At 41.3% G+C, this 21032-nt stretch overlaps 1 protein-coding gene across 3 annotated transcripts in view; it reads left to right on the top strand.

Annotated features, from left to right (window-relative positions):
• Nucleotides 1–21032, top strand: part of cep112 (centrosomal protein 112) — a 119722-nt gene that overhangs the window by 41934 nt on the left and 56756 nt on the right. For all 3 annotated transcript variants that reach the window (XM_062985093.1, XM_062985094.1, XM_062985095.1), the window contains 4 exons: nucleotides 706–785; nucleotides 13582–13717; nucleotides 16271–16378; nucleotides 19450–19632. In XM_062985093.1, the coding sequence (XP_062841163.1) occupies nucleotides 706–785; nucleotides 13582–13717; nucleotides 16271–16378; nucleotides 19450–19632 (507 nt within the window). The remainder of the gene's footprint in view (nucleotides 1–705; nucleotides 786–13581; nucleotides 13718–16270; nucleotides 16379–19449; nucleotides 19633–21032) is intronic.

The raw sequence follows: 21032 nt of genomic DNA, 5'->3' as shown, positions 1-21032 counted from the left end.
ATCATTAACTTTTGATGACGTTAATTATGCATTAAGCCGAGTGTACAAAAAACATCACCTCCTTTCTGCACTTGCTGCACTTCAAAGGTATTAACTCTGCCCCATGTAGTTAAATTTGGATGTTTTTGAGCTTGTAAAGTCCCGAGCTGATTACTGAGTGCTGGCTATTTTATGTGTGGAAGCAGGCGACCTGTTACAAGGGGTGACTTGAAATGAAAAGGAGAGCGAGACTGCATCGCCATTGTTCACGTCTGACCCCTATTTAATTGCCTCCGTCTCTTTGAACGTCTAACCGAACCTGCTGCTGGCGATTCATTTCGGCCTCCTTCAAAGCGTCCAGGTCGTCATAAAAAAGCAACAATAAAGGAAGCGATTTAATGAACAGGGCCATCATAATCAAGTGGAGATCATGTTCTGAGATGGGGCCTGAAACACCTGGGCCATAACCCACCTTCAAAGTCTTAGCCAGTACCGTAAAGGCGGACGGAATGGGGCACATCTGCACAGCCGGGGCCCTGTACACCTGCAGGCGTTCAGGAAGGGTTTGGGCAGGGCTTGACTTCTGACCCTCAGGAGATAGTGGAAGCAGAAGGGTCTCTAAAAGAGAAAGAGGGCAGAGCTGAACAGTTTAGCTGTTGAGAGTTGATTGGGTAGGATTAGACGTTCCTCATTGATTGACGGCTCTGCTGTCCCGTCCTGCTGCAGGTGGAGGCTTTGCAGGCTGAGCTGGAGAAAGAGCGAGCTGAGGCCAGAAAGAAAAGAACCAAGCTGGAGGAGACGCTCAGGTAAGTTAGATCAGCCGTCCCCAACCTTTTTTACACCACGGACCGGTTTCATATAAGATATAATTTCACAGACTGGTGGGGGAGGGAGGATTTAAAATAAAATGATAAGACATAAGTGCATAACAATACTACTCACCAATGATGGAAAATCAGTGGGAACCTTGAGCTTTTTTCGCTGCAACGAGGCCCTCCCACCTTTTAGCATTTTAGCTACCTTGTGGGCTTAATTTTTTGGTATCATGTGACTGAAATAAGTGCATGTCAAACATGCCAAATTATTTATTATTTCTGTGTGGCCTGGTAATAAATGACCCAGTGACCAGGACTGGGTCGTAGCCCGATGGTTGGGGACCCCAGGTCGCCACAGCGGATCCTTCCTCTAACTCAGTGGTCCCAAACCACCGGGCTACGACCCAGTCCTGGTCTATAGGATCGTTCATAATTCAGTTCATGTCTGCATTTTATTGTAGTTCATTAGACCTGAAGGTGTAGTGTATGTACTACATGTATTTTTAGTTTTCTTTATCTATAAAAACCGTGAATACCCGTGAATACAGACTCTTTGGCAGCACTCCATGGTACACCTCACATTTTGCAACCCAGGAAATCTGGCAGATTTGATGCAGAGCTCTCACACAGACTGACGGCTTTTGGCAAAGCTCTGGTCTCTCATTGTTCCTGGCTGAGTGTGCAGGTTTACTGCAGACATTAGTGAATGAGCGAAACCCTCCCGCTGATCCAGAATCTCTTAGGCCGGTTTAAAGGCGATGACATAAGGCCCAGTTTGCTGCCACCTATGAGCTCACTGTTTACTATTTGTGTGTTTGTTTGGCCCCTGGCTGTGGTATATCACACAGTACTGGCAGCGATGAGCCAGTCGTAATTAGGCCTTCGTCATTAACTCCTGCTGCATATTTTGGTGCCTTTCCAATGACATCATCCAGTTGTTTTTAGCACTTAAGTTTCTCATGGATATGTGGGAATTTAGCGAGCCATTGCAGTGCTTTATACACCGATCAGCCATAACATTAAAACCACCTCCTTGTTTCTACACTCACTGTCCATTTTATCAGCTCCACTTACCATATAGAAGCACTTTGTAGTTCTACAATTACTGACTGTAGTCCATCTGTTTCTCTGCAGGCTTTATTAGCCCCCTTTCATGCTGTTCTTCAATGGTCAGGACCCCCACAGGACCACCACAGAGCAGGTATTATTTAGGTGGTGGATCATTCTCAGCACTGCAGTGACACTGACATGGTGGTGGTGTGTTAGTGTGTGTTGTGCTGGTATGAGTGGATCAGACACAGCCATGCTGATGGAGTTTTTAAACACCTCACTGTCACTGCTGGACTGAGAAAAGTCCACCAACCAAATATATCCAGCCAACAGCGCCCCATGGGTCTTGAAGATGACCAGCTCAAACTGCATCAATAGATGAGCGATCGTCTCTGACTTCTACGAGGTGGACCAACTAGATAGGAGTGTCTAATAGGGTGGACAGTGAGTGGACACAGCGCTGCTGTGTCTGATCCACTCATACCAGCACAACACACACTAACACACCACCACCATGTCAGTGTCACTGCAGTGCTGAGAATGATCCACCACCTAAATAATACCTGCTCTGTGGGGGTCCTGACCATTGAAGAACAGGGTGAAAGCAGGCTAAAAAAGTATGTAGAGAAACAGATGGACTACAGTCAGTAATTGTAGAACCACAAAGTGCTTCTATATGGTAAGTGGAGCTGATAAAATGGACAGTAAGTGCAGAAACAAGGAGGTGGTTTTAATGTTATGCCTCATCAGTGTATACATGTAATAACTGTAAATAAATACGAGCGTTCTTCAAAAAGTTTCCACACTTTTTAAAACACTTTTAAAGAATTGTAAAATCAAATTACATCACTGTTCTACATAGTCAACTTCCTTTGTGATGCATTATCCCAGCGTCATACCAACTTTTTAATGCCATTAGCAAAAAAAATTTTTTGGTTGAGTTTGTAGCCACTGATGCAGCGCTGCTTTTACACCATTATCATATGAAAATCTTCTTCCCCTTAAAGCTTCTTTGAGCGTCCAAAAAGGTGGAAATCAGATGGAGCTAAATCCAGACTATAAGCGTCTCTCAGTCTCTCAGACATGACCAGTTACTCCTCCTCCCACCCTCACCGCTTCCAACCAAAATATAAAAGTATAAAAACTTTTTGAAGATCCCTTGTAGTTTAAAGTTGCTGTTGGTGAGAGGAGATTAAGATGTTGCCAAGCTTGGAATAATAATAAATAATAAATAGGTTTAATCAAGCAAAATCTATCAATTTTAGAGGAGCAGAGAGAAGTTCTAGTTACTAACCTTTACCCAACACTTATAAAGTGATTCCTGCAATTTCATATGCAGACAGCATGCATGAATGTTCATGATAGCTTGTATAGTTTCTTTGTATATAACACAAGCACTTAGGCAAGTTAGAAATGATGCACTGGTGCCTCTACCCTGACGAGAGTTGTGCTAAAGGTTCAATTCCATCAAATATCATTAATCAATTATACTACATGTCTTCACTTCACAGCATGATGAGCATGCTCTATGTGAGACACAATACCATCAGCAGAAATCAGAAACTAATCAGGCCAAACAAATGAGCCATACTAGTAATAAAAAACACAGAAGCCAGTTTTGCGTGGGTGCTAATTACGCAGTCGCCAGGCTAACGAGTGCCCGGGCTCGCCGCTCTACCTCCGAACAGCTTTAAAGTCAGTCAAGGACTTCAAAGCCTCAGCAGCGCACACATCAAATGCCCGGGCCGATAGCTGAGATGTGAGGACGAGCAGTGAAATTTAAATGAAATAAAAACGTGAAGAAACGAAGCGGCGTCCGCTGCCCACAGTAACAGAGGCTCGGGGAGGATGGAAAATATTGACGTATTTGCACTTTACATGTTAAAGGAGGTTTTGCTGGTCTGCAGATGAGCCTAAGTGGTACAACAATTTTGGAAGGTAATAATATTAATACATTTAATGTACAGTATATAGTGGCTTTCACATGCACAGGGACACTTCATAAAGTAAATATTAGAGGAGGAACGTATAACATTCTAAAAAGAACACGGAGAAACTAACACATAGAAAAGGACTGACAAAATCTTGACATTCCAATTCAAATCCACAGCAAATGCCAATGAGTTCAGTTTTTTATGAACTATACTCAGAAAGGATATTCCGCTGGCACACTAGCGCTGAGATTCTGAACTCCTCGGTCTGAAACTCGGTATTGCCACCAGTCGGCTGATCACCATCTAGCGGGCATAATTGGCAGTGCCTGCAGCAGACACGGTTCTGCTAGGGCGGGATGACCGGACTATGTGGGTGGGGTCTTCAAACTCTGTGTAAGGACCCTGCTTGGCAAATAGAAGGCACCTGTGTAAAGTGCTTAGGTTAAAAATGGTTCTGTTAAGGGCTGTGCACGGGTCAGAGGAGGTGTGAGCAGCAGTATACCCACCTCGACTGCAATTAAGGATCCCCCAGCAGCGGAAGACAAATTGACTACACTAAATTGGGAGAAAATGCATAAATAAAATAGAAAAAAAACTATACTAAAAAAATATGATTACATAAACCAAACACAGGCTTGTAATTCTATCTTTTTTCAAATAATCTTTATTAAATTAAATTTAATGTGATCCAGGATTTGAATCATCAGTGATGTCAGCCAACTGAGTCTTTTATACAGACAACATTGGCTGTGTCTGGAGGGTGTCTCACACACAGCTTATCCAGTACATTAAGGACAGCTCGTTTACAAAAAAAAGAAAATGAGATGCTTAAAGGACATTTGCTGTTAGGTTGTTCACACTTCTGGACACAAAGTCCATGTTTGTTTTTATTTTATTTATTTCTTCCTTCTGAGAATGAGAACCCTTTGTCTTTGCCCGTATTTCCAATCAAATGAGAGTTGATATGTTGGTAGCTTGTTACCATAGCAACATCATCCAAAAGTACAAAGCTTAAATCTATAAAACAAAGTTCCTATTTTTTTATTCTGATTATCAGATGGAACGGGCACAGCGGAACAGATGCTGTGTGTCCTGCACCTGACCCTTAATGCTCAAACTAGACATGGGTGCATATGATCTTCATAAAAACAGAAAAAAGACAGAAAATGAGGTTTTTTTTCTGCCCCTCTGTTCTGGTCAGGATTGCAGGATTGCATGGTTACAGTTATGAGGTCCTTCTGTGCTCAGCCTGTCTTCCATCTCCTCATAACCTCTGTCTTTAATCATAACCATCACAGGTCTCTGGGTTCACTGTGCTATTCACCATATGCTGATGAGACCCAGGCTGCTCGAACCTACTTCACCTTGATTCTTTCAGATTGAGGCTCACTTTTGCTTTCATCACTTTTCAAAGACTTCTCACATAAAGAAGAGAAGCGAGGAGCAGTGGGCACGCTAAATTAACAGTCAGCTCTAGTCTAAAGGGCAAGCGCTGGCTTAAGTACAAGATACGTTCTCCAGACTTACGTCTCTTTAAGAAATGTTACCAGAGGGCGTCTAATAATCAGATATTTCTAACTTTTTACAAGTGACCCACATTTTGTCCAACACAAACAATGCACCAAATGAAATATTCTTAATTAATTAAAATGGTGGCAATCTGGTTCCACTGTGGTTTACAAGATGTAATGTAAAGCCTCCACAAGGGGTCTTCGTGTACAAGTTTATTTAATGTTTATGTGCCTGTTAAAATTTGTTTATTTAATTATTATTATTTTTCTCTGCAACCCATTTTTGGCTCTTTCATGTTGCTGTAATGTGCACTCACAATGCTTCTAACATTAATGTCAAAGTTACTAAGGCTGTAGCTAATCGTGCAAACTGTGTGGAATCACATGTTACTGCATGTCTGGAGTCTGGAATTGTTGCCAATTAACACGGTACGCCACTGCATCAAGAAAGTGTTAAAAAGTTTTGTTTTTAATATAGTACAGAGCTATATGAGCATTATGTTGTACTCTATGTAGTAAGAACACAGCAAATAGAAAATCATTTGGGATTCTGCATTACCTAATGGGCTAGATTTAGAGTGACCAATGATTCAACCATGATGATGGGCAAGCTGTAGCCTAGTGGTTAAGCCAGGTTGCTGCTGTTGGACCTTTGAGCAATGCCCTTAACCCTCAATTGCTCAGACTGTATACTGTAACTGTAATGTAAGTCGCTTTGGATAAAAGTGTTTGCTAAATGCCAAAAATGTGAAACGTTGATCTAAATGACAAACTTGTGATGTCTCCTAACTCCACTAGAAAAAGGAAATTTGATAGTGTAGTGATTACCAGCACTGTTAGAGTAAACTCCACTAATTCTGATGATTCCTCTGCTGTAAAAATATTAAAAATAACTGTAAATCACTTCCCCTAACTTCACCAATTCCTGACGAGAACGGTAAGCAATTTTATTACTGGCTTATCGTCACAGTATGGGTCATTCAGCAGAATAAGTCAACAATGCTTTATCTCACTCACTTTTCACTTGACTGACTATTTTTTTCTGGATGAGACCCTGGGAGGTCATTTCTGCTTTAAAATTGCTTTGCTGACCAAAACATTTGGAAATGAATCTTAAAAACCATTCCGACTCTAACTGCCTCTGTACTTGTTTGGCTTCAGTTCTTAGGCTTCTCTCAGACGGTTCTCTGAATCTTTCTACGTTGCAGTCCACGGCTAGATAGAGGTGAATTCTCAGTCTTCAGATGTGCCCGGTTTCTATTAAAAGCAGACCAGGCCTGAGTTAAAAGCACCAGCTTAGAACCCGAGGCTCTGTCTCGCCAGCCCGTCCGTCCGGCTCTGCCGTGGAAGAACAAAGACCTTTTTTATTTTTACCCACTGTAACCTTTTTTGATGTGGAGAGATGGTCTGAGCGTGGAAATCAATAAGCCCATGTGCATTTGAAGCCACCTTATCTCGGCGCACATTCCTCTGCACCGTCGTCATGTACAGGTGGGACTAAAATGAATACGGGGGATGAAGGTATGAACGGCACACGGAGAAAAGACAGCCTTCATTAAGAGCTGCTAACAGGTCCAGCATTGTGCATAGCTGATGTGAGATACTGAAATGCATTTAAGGTTCCTTATCTCACCCTGCAGTGCTTTTGATGACCTATAGGAGGAATTCATAAGGACATATTTGGCCTGGAATGCGGGCTTGTGTCTTATCTGACTTCAAAGCTGGCTTGAATGATACATAAATATAAATGTTCGCCTGACAAATTTAACCCCCAGCCTCAGAGCTTAGAAACGTCCTTTTGCTTTAATAACCTCAAACAAGCACTTATTTTGGTAAGTGACCCCTCTTCTGTGGAATCTTCGCTCATCCAAGCTCATTGAGGTTTCACAGCTTTTGTACCACAAATTCTTTTGAACCTGCTTAATAGCAAGCCAACTTTAATTTTATTTAAAAAAATAGTGATGTGTTTGGACATCCCTGCTCTTGGTGATTACATTAAAATCAGAATATATTTGCAAAACACAGTAGCTGGAGAATTTATACATCACTTTAGGACTATATGGGACCTTGCTGTCTAAAAGTTAAAAAACACCAAAGCCACATTAACTATTAAAGTTATATTAATACTTTTTAATTGTTAATTTAACATTTGCATTTTTGGCATATGACAAACAAGCACCTAGCCATTGTGATTTATAACATTTTAGCAATTGATGGTTAAGGGTCTTGCTCAGGGGTCCAGCAATTGGCGCAGCGGTAAAAACACACGCTGGAACACCAGAGTTGGGATCTCGAATACATCGTATCGAATCTCAGCTCTGCCATCTGGCTGGGCTGGGCGGCCAAATAAACAACGATTGGCCTGTTGTTCAGATAGGGGTGGGATATTAAAGCCAGATAGGGTCTCTCTCATAACTAATGCAACTATGACCACTGCTGGCTGATTGATGGCGCCTTCACAGAGACGTGAAAACAGTGCTGTCAGGGTGTGTCTCTCCGTACACAATGCGGATCCGCATTGCACTCGTCCAAGTGTAGGTGACAAAATGCATTCGTTCTCCTCACTCGGTATTGGTGGAGAGGAAGCATGATATATAAATAGTCCAGTATTTTAACCGCTGAGCTGTCCTGATCTATAGTCACCTGTTAGTCAAAGCAGGTCTACTTACATAATGAAAAAATGATAAACTGTAACAAGACTGTTCCAAAATCAAAACTTGCTTTTAAAAATGCCCTTCAGTGACCTTAACTGAGAGAATTAATAATCAGTGCACTTCTATTTCAAGTCCACAGGGTTAGATGGCTAGCTACAAGCTTACTGAATTTTCATACTTTAACTTCTTTCTTTTTTGCATTTACATTTTACGTTTTCTGCATTTAATAGACGCCTTTATCCAAAGCGACTTACATTACAGTTACAGAGCAACTGAGGGTTAAGGGCCTTGCTCAAGGGCCCAATAGCAGCAACCTAGCAGTGGTGGGGCTTGAACCAGCAACCTTTGGATTACTAGTCCTGTGCCTTAACCACTAGGCTACGGCTTTCTTTACATCCCATCAAACTAAAATTCAGATTAGCAGTGAAAATACAATATTAGAACTGTTGGCTGAATTTCAAATCATTAATGCACTATGATTCCTCCCCATCTGTTTTCCCTTTAGCCACAGAACCTTTTACTTCATTTCAGCATTGCGTTCTTAATGAATTATGACCTGCATACGTGTGTGGCTAATACGTGCCTGATGTTCCATACCATCCCTGGAAACATTCTACGAATCTAAAGTGCGCTCGAGGCAGCGGAGAGAGGAGCAGATTCATCTCTGCCTCGTTGGGATGGACCAGAGAGGTGCGACCTGCTGTATATCAGTAAAAAAAACAGCCAGATGTTTTTCGGTATTCCTGCATCTGAGAGCGTTTAAATCAAACCCAGTCGGTTTTTACCTTATGTTCTATATGTGTCCTGGCCGTTATGTTCTTCCTGTAGGAGGCGAGGGGGCTTAGGACCGTCCTGAACACATGGTGCTAAGGCTGCATTCAAAAGCTGGTTTGTTGTATTAAAAGATGAATGTTTTTCTTTATAGATCCAGTAATCTTGTAATCAGAAAAGCCGCCTTAGTACATTTTAAAAATAAAGAAATAAAAAAAAATATATAATATATAATTTTTTCCACCCAATCTACTGTAGATGTTTCCAGTTTGTTCTTGCAAGTCCTCTGCCACATGCACCACCCAAGTGCTGTCCAAGGAGAACTGCAGACTAGCACCTGCCCTTATTAGTGTCATGCTGCTGTTAATCAGTTCAAGTCTTGAATATCAAACACAGTCACAGATAATTTTGTATCTCCAATTCACCTGCACGTCTTTGGACTGTGGGAGGAAACCGGAGCTCCAGGAGGAAACCCACTTTTGTGCACCACCTCAAACCTTGTGGGAAAATGTGGGAAAAGTGCAAAAGCGTTTTTTGAATTTACATTTACTAAAGGGAATACGGTATTCCATGGTCACGTCATCTCCACGATTAAAAAGCATAAGGAAACAATAAAGAAGTATAGGTAAAGAGCAGGTTGTATAGTATTTTTTATATTGATTTTTAACTGTTTTTAATTATATTTGTGTTATTTTCAGTGTATAAGTGTCAAAAACAACCCCATTATTTTACATGAGCTTAAAATATATGCAGTTCCACGGGACCATGAATCGCATAAACAGGTTTCCCATACATCCTTATGGGAAAAAATACCTTGAACCTCAACGCCCTCTAAACTCAACGTCACTCACATTGGTCAGGCGTGTAAAGTGTTGAGTGGTGCGCAGTTTCAACAACTTGCATGCTTAAGTCATGATGCTTAGGCCTATTATCAAGTTTGGTTTTAATTATTGCTGAGTGCCTCTGGACACTCTGGTTTTCTTTTACTTTCCCAAAACATGCTTGTAAGTGGATTGGCTACTTAAAAGTGCCCATAGGTTTGGGTGTTTGGGCGGGTTTTCTTGCAGCGAATCGGCCCCCTGCTTCATCAGTGCAGGTTCAGTACTTATTATTATTATTCTGCCTGTATGAAGTTTGGTAAATGTTTATTCATGCTTCCTCTCACATCCCAAAAACAGACCCAATGGTTTGAATCATTTCAAGTCCTTCATATGTCCTTTACTGCTGTGTGTCATCTTTTCACTTGAACTGTGAGTTGATTTGGTTCAGGCTAATCCCTTAACCGGGGTGTCTCATTTTTTACTGTACACAAACTGACTTCACTGGCACAATGGCTGCTTACGACACACTGCAGAGCTTTTTTCTTCTGCGCTGGTCTGATTTTTGCCTCTCATATCCCAGCGCATTAAATCTTCAACAAACGCCCTTGTGATCATAATAGACAGCTTCCATTTGCCAACTTTAGCTTCATTACTGTCCCTCGCTCTCTTTATCTCTCTTTAGCTCGGATTCTGTCGAACCTCAGACAGAATATTTGACACACAATATGTGTGCTGTTAAGTCTCCGTTCTTCACAACTGCGGCTGCTGTTATTTTTGTACGTTTGCGTATTTCTATGCCAGTCGAGAAGCCCGGGAGCTCGAACGCTGCTCTAACTGCAGTGCGTTTCTGGCTCTCCGGGGAGCCAGAGACGGTGGATGGGGGGCTAGAAGAAAAAACAGCGCTGCACTGTTTAGAATGCTAAATATTTTAGCTTTTCGTTTTCTCCTCTCATTTCACGAGCTGCCTTCTTTTCTTTCCCTTTGATCTGTTTCTGGATTCGTTAGCGTTCCTCTTCGACTAAATTCATGGTGACTGGTCTGGTCTGGCTTAGGATTAGTGTGGTGAGGAGCAGGTCACATGGGATCCATATGGCGTGTTTACTTTTTGTCGTTCCTCACCTCCAGAGCTCATATATAAATACGGAAAAGCAAATCTGAATCTGTGAAAGGAAGAATGTAATGAATACTTTTAGACAGGCGTATTGTATGGTACTCTGATCAGGCCCAGTTCAGCTCGAGTTTGGACCAAGACTGCAGGAGCGAAGTTACTTTGGGGCACAGAAAGCAGGAGTGTCGGTCACAAAGACTGATCAACTGGCATGTGTTTTATGTGGCATATGTGCCATACACCAAGAGAACAGTGTAATAAATAATTGTATTTTTTTTATTGCCCAGGAGTGTGAAATGTTGTGTGGTGCACAGTGTCAACAACTTACTTGCTTAATCCCCATCAACTCTAATTTGGTTCCTCTGGGCACTTTGGTTCCCAAAACATGCTTGTAACCCAATGGTGACCCAATCCAAAATTAAAAGCCATCTATATTAAAATGAATATGAGGACTAGATCCACTACTTTTGTTAAAACCTCTCCTCTCCTGTCATTTTGCTCAACGTTTCCCTATCGGCGCTCTCTGTTCTCATGGGAGGCGTCTGGTGGTTTCAGATGGCTGGAAAACGGAGCCTCCTGTCTGGCCTGTGGCTGGACGGAAGCACCGTCACCCTTTTTTTTGTTTAAGTCCTTCCCCTTTCACTCCTCTGCCCTTCATCAGCCCTTTTCCAAAAGCCCTTTAAGAGCACTGGATGAGAAGGATTTCCTCCGGTCTGACGGCACGTCTTTAATTTGAGCCTCCTCTCCTGCCACTCTTTCGACCAGAAAAACCCCATCCGAGGGCCGAGGCCGGGCTGGCATTCCCCTTTCCCGCCCTCAGTTTCTTTATTCGTTTGCCGCCATCCCTCGTTTCACCCTCTCATCTGGCTCTCATGCTGTGATGAATGGTGACAGACTGTCTGCTCTTGACTTTACATCACAAACTAAAAAAAACGGAGAAGCTTGTTGCACAAAAAAGCACATTCATGCTGCATTTACGTCCAAGTTACGATAGGAGGTTTACAGCTTATTTTGTCAGATCTTTCCATAATGAATACAAAACCAAGTCTGAATCATTTTATTATTACAATAATGCGTTCCTCAAGATTTTTAAGTGTGTCTGAGGAGACTGGTACCTATTCAGTACCTATTCAGTCAAAATAGAAATCGTAAGGTCAGGAATGTTGATGGTGGATGAGAAGGCATGCCTTGCAGTTAATTCCAGTTCATCCCTAATTAGTCCAATTCAGTTGAGGTCTTAGCTATGTGCATGTTTATAACATAATTATCATGGCACAGAATGTTAAATATGGCAAAAGTATATAAAATTGAATTAAGGGTGTTTTTAGTTTGTGGCCAGTCATTCTGCTTCATCAGATTAATGATTTAGACTTTAGCTAATGAAGACATGATTGGCTAGCTTTACATGTGTCAGAGGAAGCACGTGCTAGCCAGAAATACACATTTACGGCATTTAGCGGATGCCTTTTATTCAAAGCTTACAAACTCACAGTTGTGACCGAACACAATGCAAGCAGTTCGGGGTTAGGGACCTTGTTCAGGGACCTTGCCAACTGTGGCATCATGGCAGAGATGGAGCTTGAACCAGTGAAGTTTTAAACAGTAGTCCAGTTCCTTACTCACTGAGGTACCACTGTTAGAATTAAAGTGTAAGTCTCAGTCCTATATACTCATTTCTGGGGTTTTTTGTCCTCTAAAGCAGGCGGCTCCACATCAAAAATCCAAAAAAAAGCTTCTTTTGTGTCTGTTTCTGCCCTGTAGGTACTCATGTTGCAAGGCAAATTAATAATTACAGACTTAACAACATACACAACATTGCAGAGGAAAAGACATTTTCTGGTGCTTTTGATGTCAGACATGACAGCAACCAAAATTACACTTGGGTAAGAAAAAGGAGGAGGAGGGACTGAACTTTTCTGAGCATTTGTACTCTCTTTGTTGTTGTTGTTTCCTGTTATTATTATGATGTCTGGTGCATGAGTATGCGTAAAAAAGACGGTGACTAAACCAGGATGGTTCCCACATCAGACATGGCTGTTTGTCATTAGACTGTAAAGAGACTCACACTGAACACTGTTTGTCTTTCTTGAGTTTGGGTAATCTTTTGTTAAAGACAAACCATCTACAGCCATCTACACCTTCATCTTCAGTTTCCTTGTAGTATTAAAACTTGTTCATGGGCTGTTATTTATTTTATGAATTTCTTATTAATCTAAAGAGAAGTACTTACATTAATCAGGGCATTAATCTGTCGCAGGGCCTTGGCTATCTAAGGGATACAGCCAATCATGTCTGTGTAGATGCCTGGCCACGCAATAGCACTGCTAAGATTCAAACCAAATCTAGGCATTGTGGACTAGCATAATGGAGTGCCTCAAGAGAAAATATCAGATTTGTCTGTAGAGTATGGTGACTGAAATTAAAAGCCATGATTTTTATGTTTGTTAGGCATATAGCATTGAAATAACTAATAAAATAAAATAATAAATTCATCTCAGCTTTTCTCTGTGATGTCACATACAGGTTCAGGAGTACCGCTCAGCAGTTAAGATACTACACCAGTAGTTGAAATGTCACGAGTTCAAGCCCCACCACCACTGATTTGCCAGGGTTGGGGTTATTTAATTCTCCCTTTGCATCTGTCACCTACATGCACAATAACTGTGTCCAAACTTTGATTTCTTCTTCTTCTTCGTTGAGCAAAACAGCTTGTATTCACAGACAAGCCAGATAGTGAGCTAGCTTCTGAACTTACAGTACATGCATGACTGTGGTGGGCACCCTGCAAGTGAGTGTTCAAAATCACACCCTGCCATACCTCAAGACATGCCTAACCACTGCACGACTCTCAACTTGTTAGTCATTATTTAAATTCCAACTTAAAATCTAAATCTGAACTCTGAAATGATAAACACCTGTCTGTGGCCACTCGTTTCAGGGAGAAAGAGGAGCAGATAAGCCGTGTGAGAGAGGCACAGAGACAGCAGGCTCAGCAGGCCGAGAACACTCTGGAGAGCTTTAAGAAGCAGGTGGAGCTGAGCTCTGAAAAAGCTTACACTGACATGAAGCAACAGGTGAGCTCACTCTCACTCGTGGTAGTCACTGATGCCTGATGTTACCATTTTGTTAGTATTTTAATTGGCATGTAATTACTCTACATTGACCAGGCACATAATAGTAAACAAATTTTACCCAATTAGGTGAAACTGAAACGTCATTACCACACACAAAATGGAACCACATGCATTTTAAAATGTACACTATACAGTATGTGTGTAGTCTGGGCTTCCTCCCACGGACAGGCAGGTTTACTACCGCACCATAAGATTGGACAATCCAGACAATACTCCCGACTGTGTCTCTAGGAGTGTTCAAGGTTTTGGAAATCCTCTTATACCCACTACCTTTTTGCTGCAATGAAATGATCTCCCGTCTGCTTGTGTGACAGCTCCACAGTTTTCACCATGGTTGCAACATACCTCGAAACCTTGAATCTCTGGGTGGTGTTTATATTACACATCACTGCTGAAGCAAAGGTTGTTGTTGAGGTCATACAGACTAGCAGTAGGTTTTATGGTCAGCATGATGGTACTCTAAAATACATCATTTATTATTTTGGTCATTTGCTGTGTCATTCAGCTGATAAAAACTTGATTTAAAGCGAAATCTAGCTCTGCAGAAAATTATTATCAAACAAATTAACAATGTATCTGCTGATTTCAAAATCTACACGTTTAATTGAGTGATTAGGCTGCAACAGTGTGTAATGTTTCACATCTCGTCCTTAAACTGCCACAGCGCACATCCGGCACCCAGATGCTGGGATTCATTGTAGAAGCGTCATCAAGGCTTCCCCATCTGACCTATTTGTCAACTCCTGCCACAGCTGTCCCCAACATGATAGTGATAGCCAGTGATAGCTTGGTGGTTAAGGTACTGGACTAGTAAGCAGAAGGTTGGCGGTTCAAGCCCCGCCACCACCAAGTTGCCACTGTTGGGTCCCTGAGCAAGGCCCTTAACCCTCAATTGCTCATCGTGTTCCGCTCATGAAACATTTGAACCTGCAACTTTGCAGCGAGCTCAAACCAGTTAGTATTTTGTAGCCATTTGGGTCTGACATGTAAAGTCAATAAAAAAAGCCTCTGTGCTGCACGTGTTCTGTGCAATATTAAATATCTAGCCAAATAAAAAGCAACCACGAGGACAGAGAAAAGACAGTTCGCAGCTAGACTTCTGAAAATTTAGTGGCAGTTGGTGTCAGACTGAGGTTGTCCATCTGCTTTGCATCTGATCTGGCTTTGAAGACGGTCATAAATCCTCGTGAAAGACCTAAAAGACATGTTTAAATAATAAATAAGCAGTCCGTTATTTCACCTTTTACTTGTTTCATCTTGATAGCTTCAAGGTAAATGTCCAAAAGAATCATAACAAGACCTAGAAGCAGAATATCCCCTTTTATCTGATGCATACTACATATAAATCTTAAGGTTTATTATTGTAGTTAATATACTTCAAAATTTGTAGATTTTTCAAGCAACAGTACAATACAGTGTCTCAGGATAGCACCAACATTATAATACAACATTATGGTTATGATATTTAGTATGTGGTTTGGACAGTACAACATATCAGTATAGCTCTATTTTTAAAACGTAATAAAGAGGTAGCAGTGCCTCTTTTTAACTTCAGTGTTATTTGCTTATCAGCTCTTTTCCACTGTGGTGTACAATCCCTGGCAGCCCCCATTTTGGCCTTACTGGGTTCCTTCAACCACAGAACCTCATCCAAGCCAGTAAGCTGAGTCATAAACTGTCCCATGACTCACCTCTCTAAAATTACTGATAAGACTGAACAAGGCGAAATGAAAAATCAGATGGCGTTTATGAGTGGAATTAACATTGCCAGCAAATGTGAAGACAATGTTCATGTTTATTAATTTTATAATATAATATTTGTGTAAAGATCTTGCCTTTATGCAGTGCATACTTACTTATGATCGATATTTTTATGCAATAAAACAGAGACAGCAGATTTATAAAGTTAATTGTGCTTTAGGAAGACTCAATAGCAGCGTCACCAGCAAAAGTCCTATTTCGGACCGTAATTTAAAACATCTACAAATGTAATTAAATATATAATTTAGGGTATTAAAAAGGTGATGGAATCTGGGTTATTGGAATGTGGTTTCAGATGTTCACTGTCTTTTATCATTCTTCCTTTTTGTAATATTCCTTTTTATTTTACTGGTGTACATTGTAAAGTTTTATGGATACCTTGTATAATCAGACACTAGCATTGACCTTTATAATCAGATTAAACAATAATAAATACGTACCAGTCTTTTATCAAAAGATCTCTACTCTGTGCCACAAATTCACTTGTTGAACTTCCTTTGTGGAAAGTCATTGATGTCACCTTGTTTTAGGATTTAATTTAGTAGGCAGGTGCCATTTTTATGTTTTTGGTGACATACTGCTCCATCCATTTAGATATTAATTAACGTTTCCACAGACTTCCTATAACACACTTAATTATGTGCATAAATGTCTGCAAAAGCTTTTTGATGCCATGCCTTTTTGTTCCCACATCACCTTTACCCCCTCACCACATGTATTTGATGTTTGTAGATGGAACGAGTGGAGGCTGACCTTTCACGTTCCAAGTCACTTAGAGAGAAACAGACCAAAGAGTTCAGCTACCAACTGGAGGATCTTAAGCAGAAATATGAGCAGCAGGTCAGTATTAAAAGTGAGATAATGACCTGCAGACTTTTGGGAGGGGGATTTGTTAGCCTTTCTTAGCTGCCACTGTTTCCTCTGAAACAATAGTAACAGCTATTTAACCTATTTAGGATTTTAAAAGCATAATGTGTGTGCTTTTATTTATTTATAAGACATGTGATGTTGGTGCCCTGCGTGAGGAGTTGTTGTCTGGCTTTCAGTGAGTTGGCATGTCATGATATAAAATGAAACAAATATAGTAAGAGGTCACCTGCTAAAATCAATCACAATTAATAACAAGGAATTTGGAGTCCATGTCACATGATAGTCTTAAGTGATGATATGGGACTTTGTACTCCTCAACATAAATAATCCAAGTTGCTATATTGTATTTGGTGCAAAAGATTGTCTTGGATAGATTTTAGGGATATCTAGAATTAAATTTTTTGAACAGGAGCTTTGCAGACATTTAAAAGTCTGGCTTTGTCTGAGTACTTTGCAAACATAACCAGAGATTAATATTTTACGCAAAAATAAGTTTATACAAATATAAACCTTAATGCAGAATGAGTTTCTTTTGCAATTTTAAGTGGTTTCAGTCTGATGTATCACAGTTGTTAAACATAATTGTGTATATAAATGCACTCAATCAGCTGTAGTGAATAATAATAGTTCAATGAGGTGCAGAGACTGCCATTGAAGTACCAATTAAAAGAAACCGTCACTGTCAGTTATTTGCAACTCCATGCTCCCTGCTGGCCCATGATAGCATGGCAGGTGGGCATGTTACTGTAATCTAATCTTCAGTCTCAATAGTCATTGCTTGATATTATGAGTTAGTAATGTTACAAAGGGACAAAATAGGAGTAACAGAGTACTAAGGATAGCATTAAAGAAGCCGAGCCGTAGTGTTTGTTAGTATAGCCTTAAATAGGATAGCAGTGTTTGCCTTAAATCATCATAAAGCTTCCTTAAAAACAATGACTGATGGCAAAACATCTGTGTTTAAGTCTTTAAAGTTGGGTTCAGTTCTTCTTATGGCCACAAAGAAAGTTTGCTAAATGTCCCTGGGGCATGCCTCAGTGGGATTTTAAAGGACTTGAGCTCTATAGAGTTAAAGTTACTTGATGACCTCCATCCTACTCCCTCAATCATCCAGGCTTTTCAGAGACAGTAGAAGTAAAAGAGCTGAATAAGAGCTGAATAAGAACAAGCTTCCAGTCTGTCATAACTCAGTCTCAGTAACTAATCCAAGCTTTAGATATTTACTCTTTAGAGCTTAAGCTTTTGTACACACAACCTTACGTGTGATCAGCACAAAAAGTAGGCATTTTTTCTCACACATTTTCTCTGTGTCACGTTTGAAGAACAGAATAGATGCCCCACTGCTTTCATCTGCATGCCACACCCCTGCTGAGTGCAGCCGAGGTCTTCTCTTCTTCCAGTCCATGATCTTCCCCAGGGAGTCTCCCCGGCTAGCCCACTGTCCCATTACTTCAACGCTAATCACGTCTAGCCCACTGACAACAAGCATTCAGTACTGCAGCTTTAAGAGCCTGGCACTCACTGGACTCCTCACTGTGACGTTCACAATGGGATGCCTGTGTTTTTTCCCAGTCCATCCTTTTCCCTTGTTTGCGCTCATGCCATCTTTTGATTAATATACTTCACCACGGATCTTTACTCCGATGTCAAAACGATTTTGATCACAATAATCAGAAGTGGACGCTGTTTCGTTGCTTTGGCTGGGATACGCCGTCAATACCTGAAGCTTAGCGCACAGCAGCAAACCGCGCCGGGAGGTTTTAAGGTTTTAACCTTTCCATGAGTCATGCATGCATTTGCATACTATATCATTGCTTTGTAAAAGGAAGATAATTAAATGTCTTGTGTAAAATTATTTCCAAACAAGCAATTTAAAGGGTCCTATGATTTAAAGACCCTGTGTTCCATTGTTCCAGTCTTTCCTGATTCAGCTGTACAGATGAGAAGTTTGCATATTTTCCCATCGATTTGTAACCTAAAGCAAAACAATCCACAAGGCGAATGTTTTTTCTTCCTCAGATAAAGTCTGGCGAAATTGAAAAGCTGGTATCATGGGGCTACTTTAAGCGCTTCTTTTGTGGCCTTCTTTCCATCTTGCTGTGGGGGGTGGGGGGGACTCCGGTTCCTCGCGGCAGCTTCATTTATCACCTGCTCTCAATAGCAACGCCACGGTCTCTGGCTAGCTGGCAGGCCAGGTAGGGTGCCGGGATTCACAATGTGCCGGGGATTAGCATCAAAGCTGTGGGGACTGGGTCCTTCCCATGCCGACGGGAAGACTGGGCCGGACCAGCCAAGGTCATTGTGCCCCCGCTCATTTTAGGAGGGGAGTGGGAACTGAGCCTGGGAACCGAAATTGCCAGCTTCTCAACAGCCAGCACGGGCTCGGCACACAGCAGGTGGAGAACAGTGAGATAATGCGACTGCTTACGCTGATGATCGCTTTTGTATGATTTCTCTGCATTTCGGCATCTCACATTTTACGGATCGGGACGCGTCTCCCTGCAGTGAGTGTTACTTTCAGAAGTTTCTGGATATATACACACACTTTTGATCATATGTTGGTATTGAAAAGAAGATGTACCTAAAAGAAATGACCGTCATAGAAGGAACTTATTGACTTACCGGCTATTAGGGATACTGTCAATTGTTTCATAGTGTTAAATGTACAATGTAAAGTAGAAAAGTACAAACTAAAAAGCCATATTAATCTTGCTCTTTCTGTACAGCGATACATGTCGAATGATTTATAGCATATAAAATTTATTTCATCTCCCTGTTCCAACCTGTCAAACTGTTTGTATAGAGGTTCAGTTTTAACTAAGCCTTGAAATTATGACATTTTTGCTAATTAGCATTAGCAGAAGGGGGAAGGGGGGGGGGCGGCACACCCCATAAGGTAACAACGATGCAAAAGTATTTCTCGACTAGCTACGTAGCAAAAGAAAACGAACGGTGAACAACTTTTCCCTTGCTGAGAGATGCTAAAGTTGTCATGACGACGGGGATGTACTGCTGAAGTCTCGCTCTTGTTGTCCAATCAGATTGTGGAGCTGAAGCTGCAGCACGAACAGGAGAGGACGCACCTTCTCCAGCAGCACAATAGTGAAAAGGACAGCCTGGTCCAGGACCATCAGCGGGAGATTGCTAGTCTGGAGAAGCAGGCACGATCTGCCATGGCCCAGCATCAGGCGCAGACGGCGGAATGGAGGAAGCGCGATGGACAGGTAGGGGGTCTTTTTTCCATAACGCATCCCAGATAAGTTCTATCGTTAACTATGGATATTTTTTTTGCTTTCGCTGGGCTTTTTGCTTTGCGAGGTAACGTCTGTTCTTGTATATATTTTACAGCAAAATTTGTATTATATTTTCAAATTTAGCTCAATACCGTGGCGGAAGCATTAGCACCACGGGCTGCGTTGTGCTAAAATAAAAAATGTCTTTGCTTTCCTACTGTTTTTATACAGTGTTTTGGGTCGTACTGATGGAAAGAAATGAAAAGCTTGAGTAAATAAAACCACAGGTTGTCACATAAGAAGGCAAATCTCTCGGTGCAATATTGCTCAGGCCTTTTATTCTCCACCCCGGGTTGCATGTTTGTTCTCGCCTTTCACCCATTCGGGCAGGGTTGGCATAAGCCGATGCTCCGCCACCATGGTGCGCCGGCTTCGGCTTTGGCTGTTTCTGCTTCCGCGCCGTAGGTAGTCGTCATCCGTGCATAAAATTCAGCTTATTTTTTCATTAAATCTCCAGCACTGTTTAGGGTCTATTAATGACAGTCCTGGCAGGGCTGCTAGAAAGCTCTATTTTGTCTACCAGCAGGTTTGCTCCACCAAAGCTGCTTCTACGCTTCGTTCTGGCTTTGGCTGAGTCTCAGTGGGGAACCGTTTGACAGCGAAGCCCCCAGCTGGGCACGTATTCTGCTCTTCAAACCCAGAGATGAAATAGAAATTGTCAGCATGGCTAAACCATGTTTATTAACCCCTAACATAGAGAAAAGTCTAGCAGAGCTGCTGCTGTACACAGCTTGGGTTTTTTTTTTATTATTATTTCAATCACAAGACCAACAAACGATTTCTGTTTCTCTTTTTTTTTAATCTGTGTTTGATATATTTTTCTTTCAGGTGAGATCAAAAGCGAAAGAAAAATACAGTTCACACTGTTGCGTCTTTATTTTTTGAATTCTGTAGCAGACAAAATAAACACAAGATTGTTTTGATAACTACAAAGCAATTTAGTTTCAAAATGTTGGCTGTTGTGTCTCTCTGTATGTCTGTCATCTTGGAATAAATAACAAGCAAATGTCAAACATTTGACACGCCAAATTTAACTGCTTTTAATTTGCTATTTTATCTTGTACTGAACTGTCTGGCCAAAAATATGTGCACACCTGATCGTTAGCAGGTTGATTTTCTCGATTTCATATTCCACAACCATGAGCATTAACGCTGAGTTGAGGTCAGAGCTTCATGTTAGTTCGTCAATCGGAGTTTGTCCACACCCGACTTGTCAACCCATGTCAATATTTAAACTTCGCTTTGTGCACATTCATGCTGTAGCGGCAAAAAAAAACCTTTTCCAAAATTTTGCCACAAATTTTAAAACAAACTTTATTTTATGTAATGGA

The sequence above is a fragment of the Trichomycterus rosablanca genome, chromosome 22, assembly GCF_030014385.1.
Source record: "Trichomycterus rosablanca isolate fTriRos1 chromosome 22, fTriRos1.hap1, whole genome shotgun sequence".
Taxonomy (NCBI): domain Eukaryota; kingdom Metazoa; phylum Chordata; class Actinopteri; order Siluriformes; family Trichomycteridae; genus Trichomycterus; species Trichomycterus rosablanca.
This window is presented reverse-complemented; position numbering and strand designations above follow the sequence as displayed.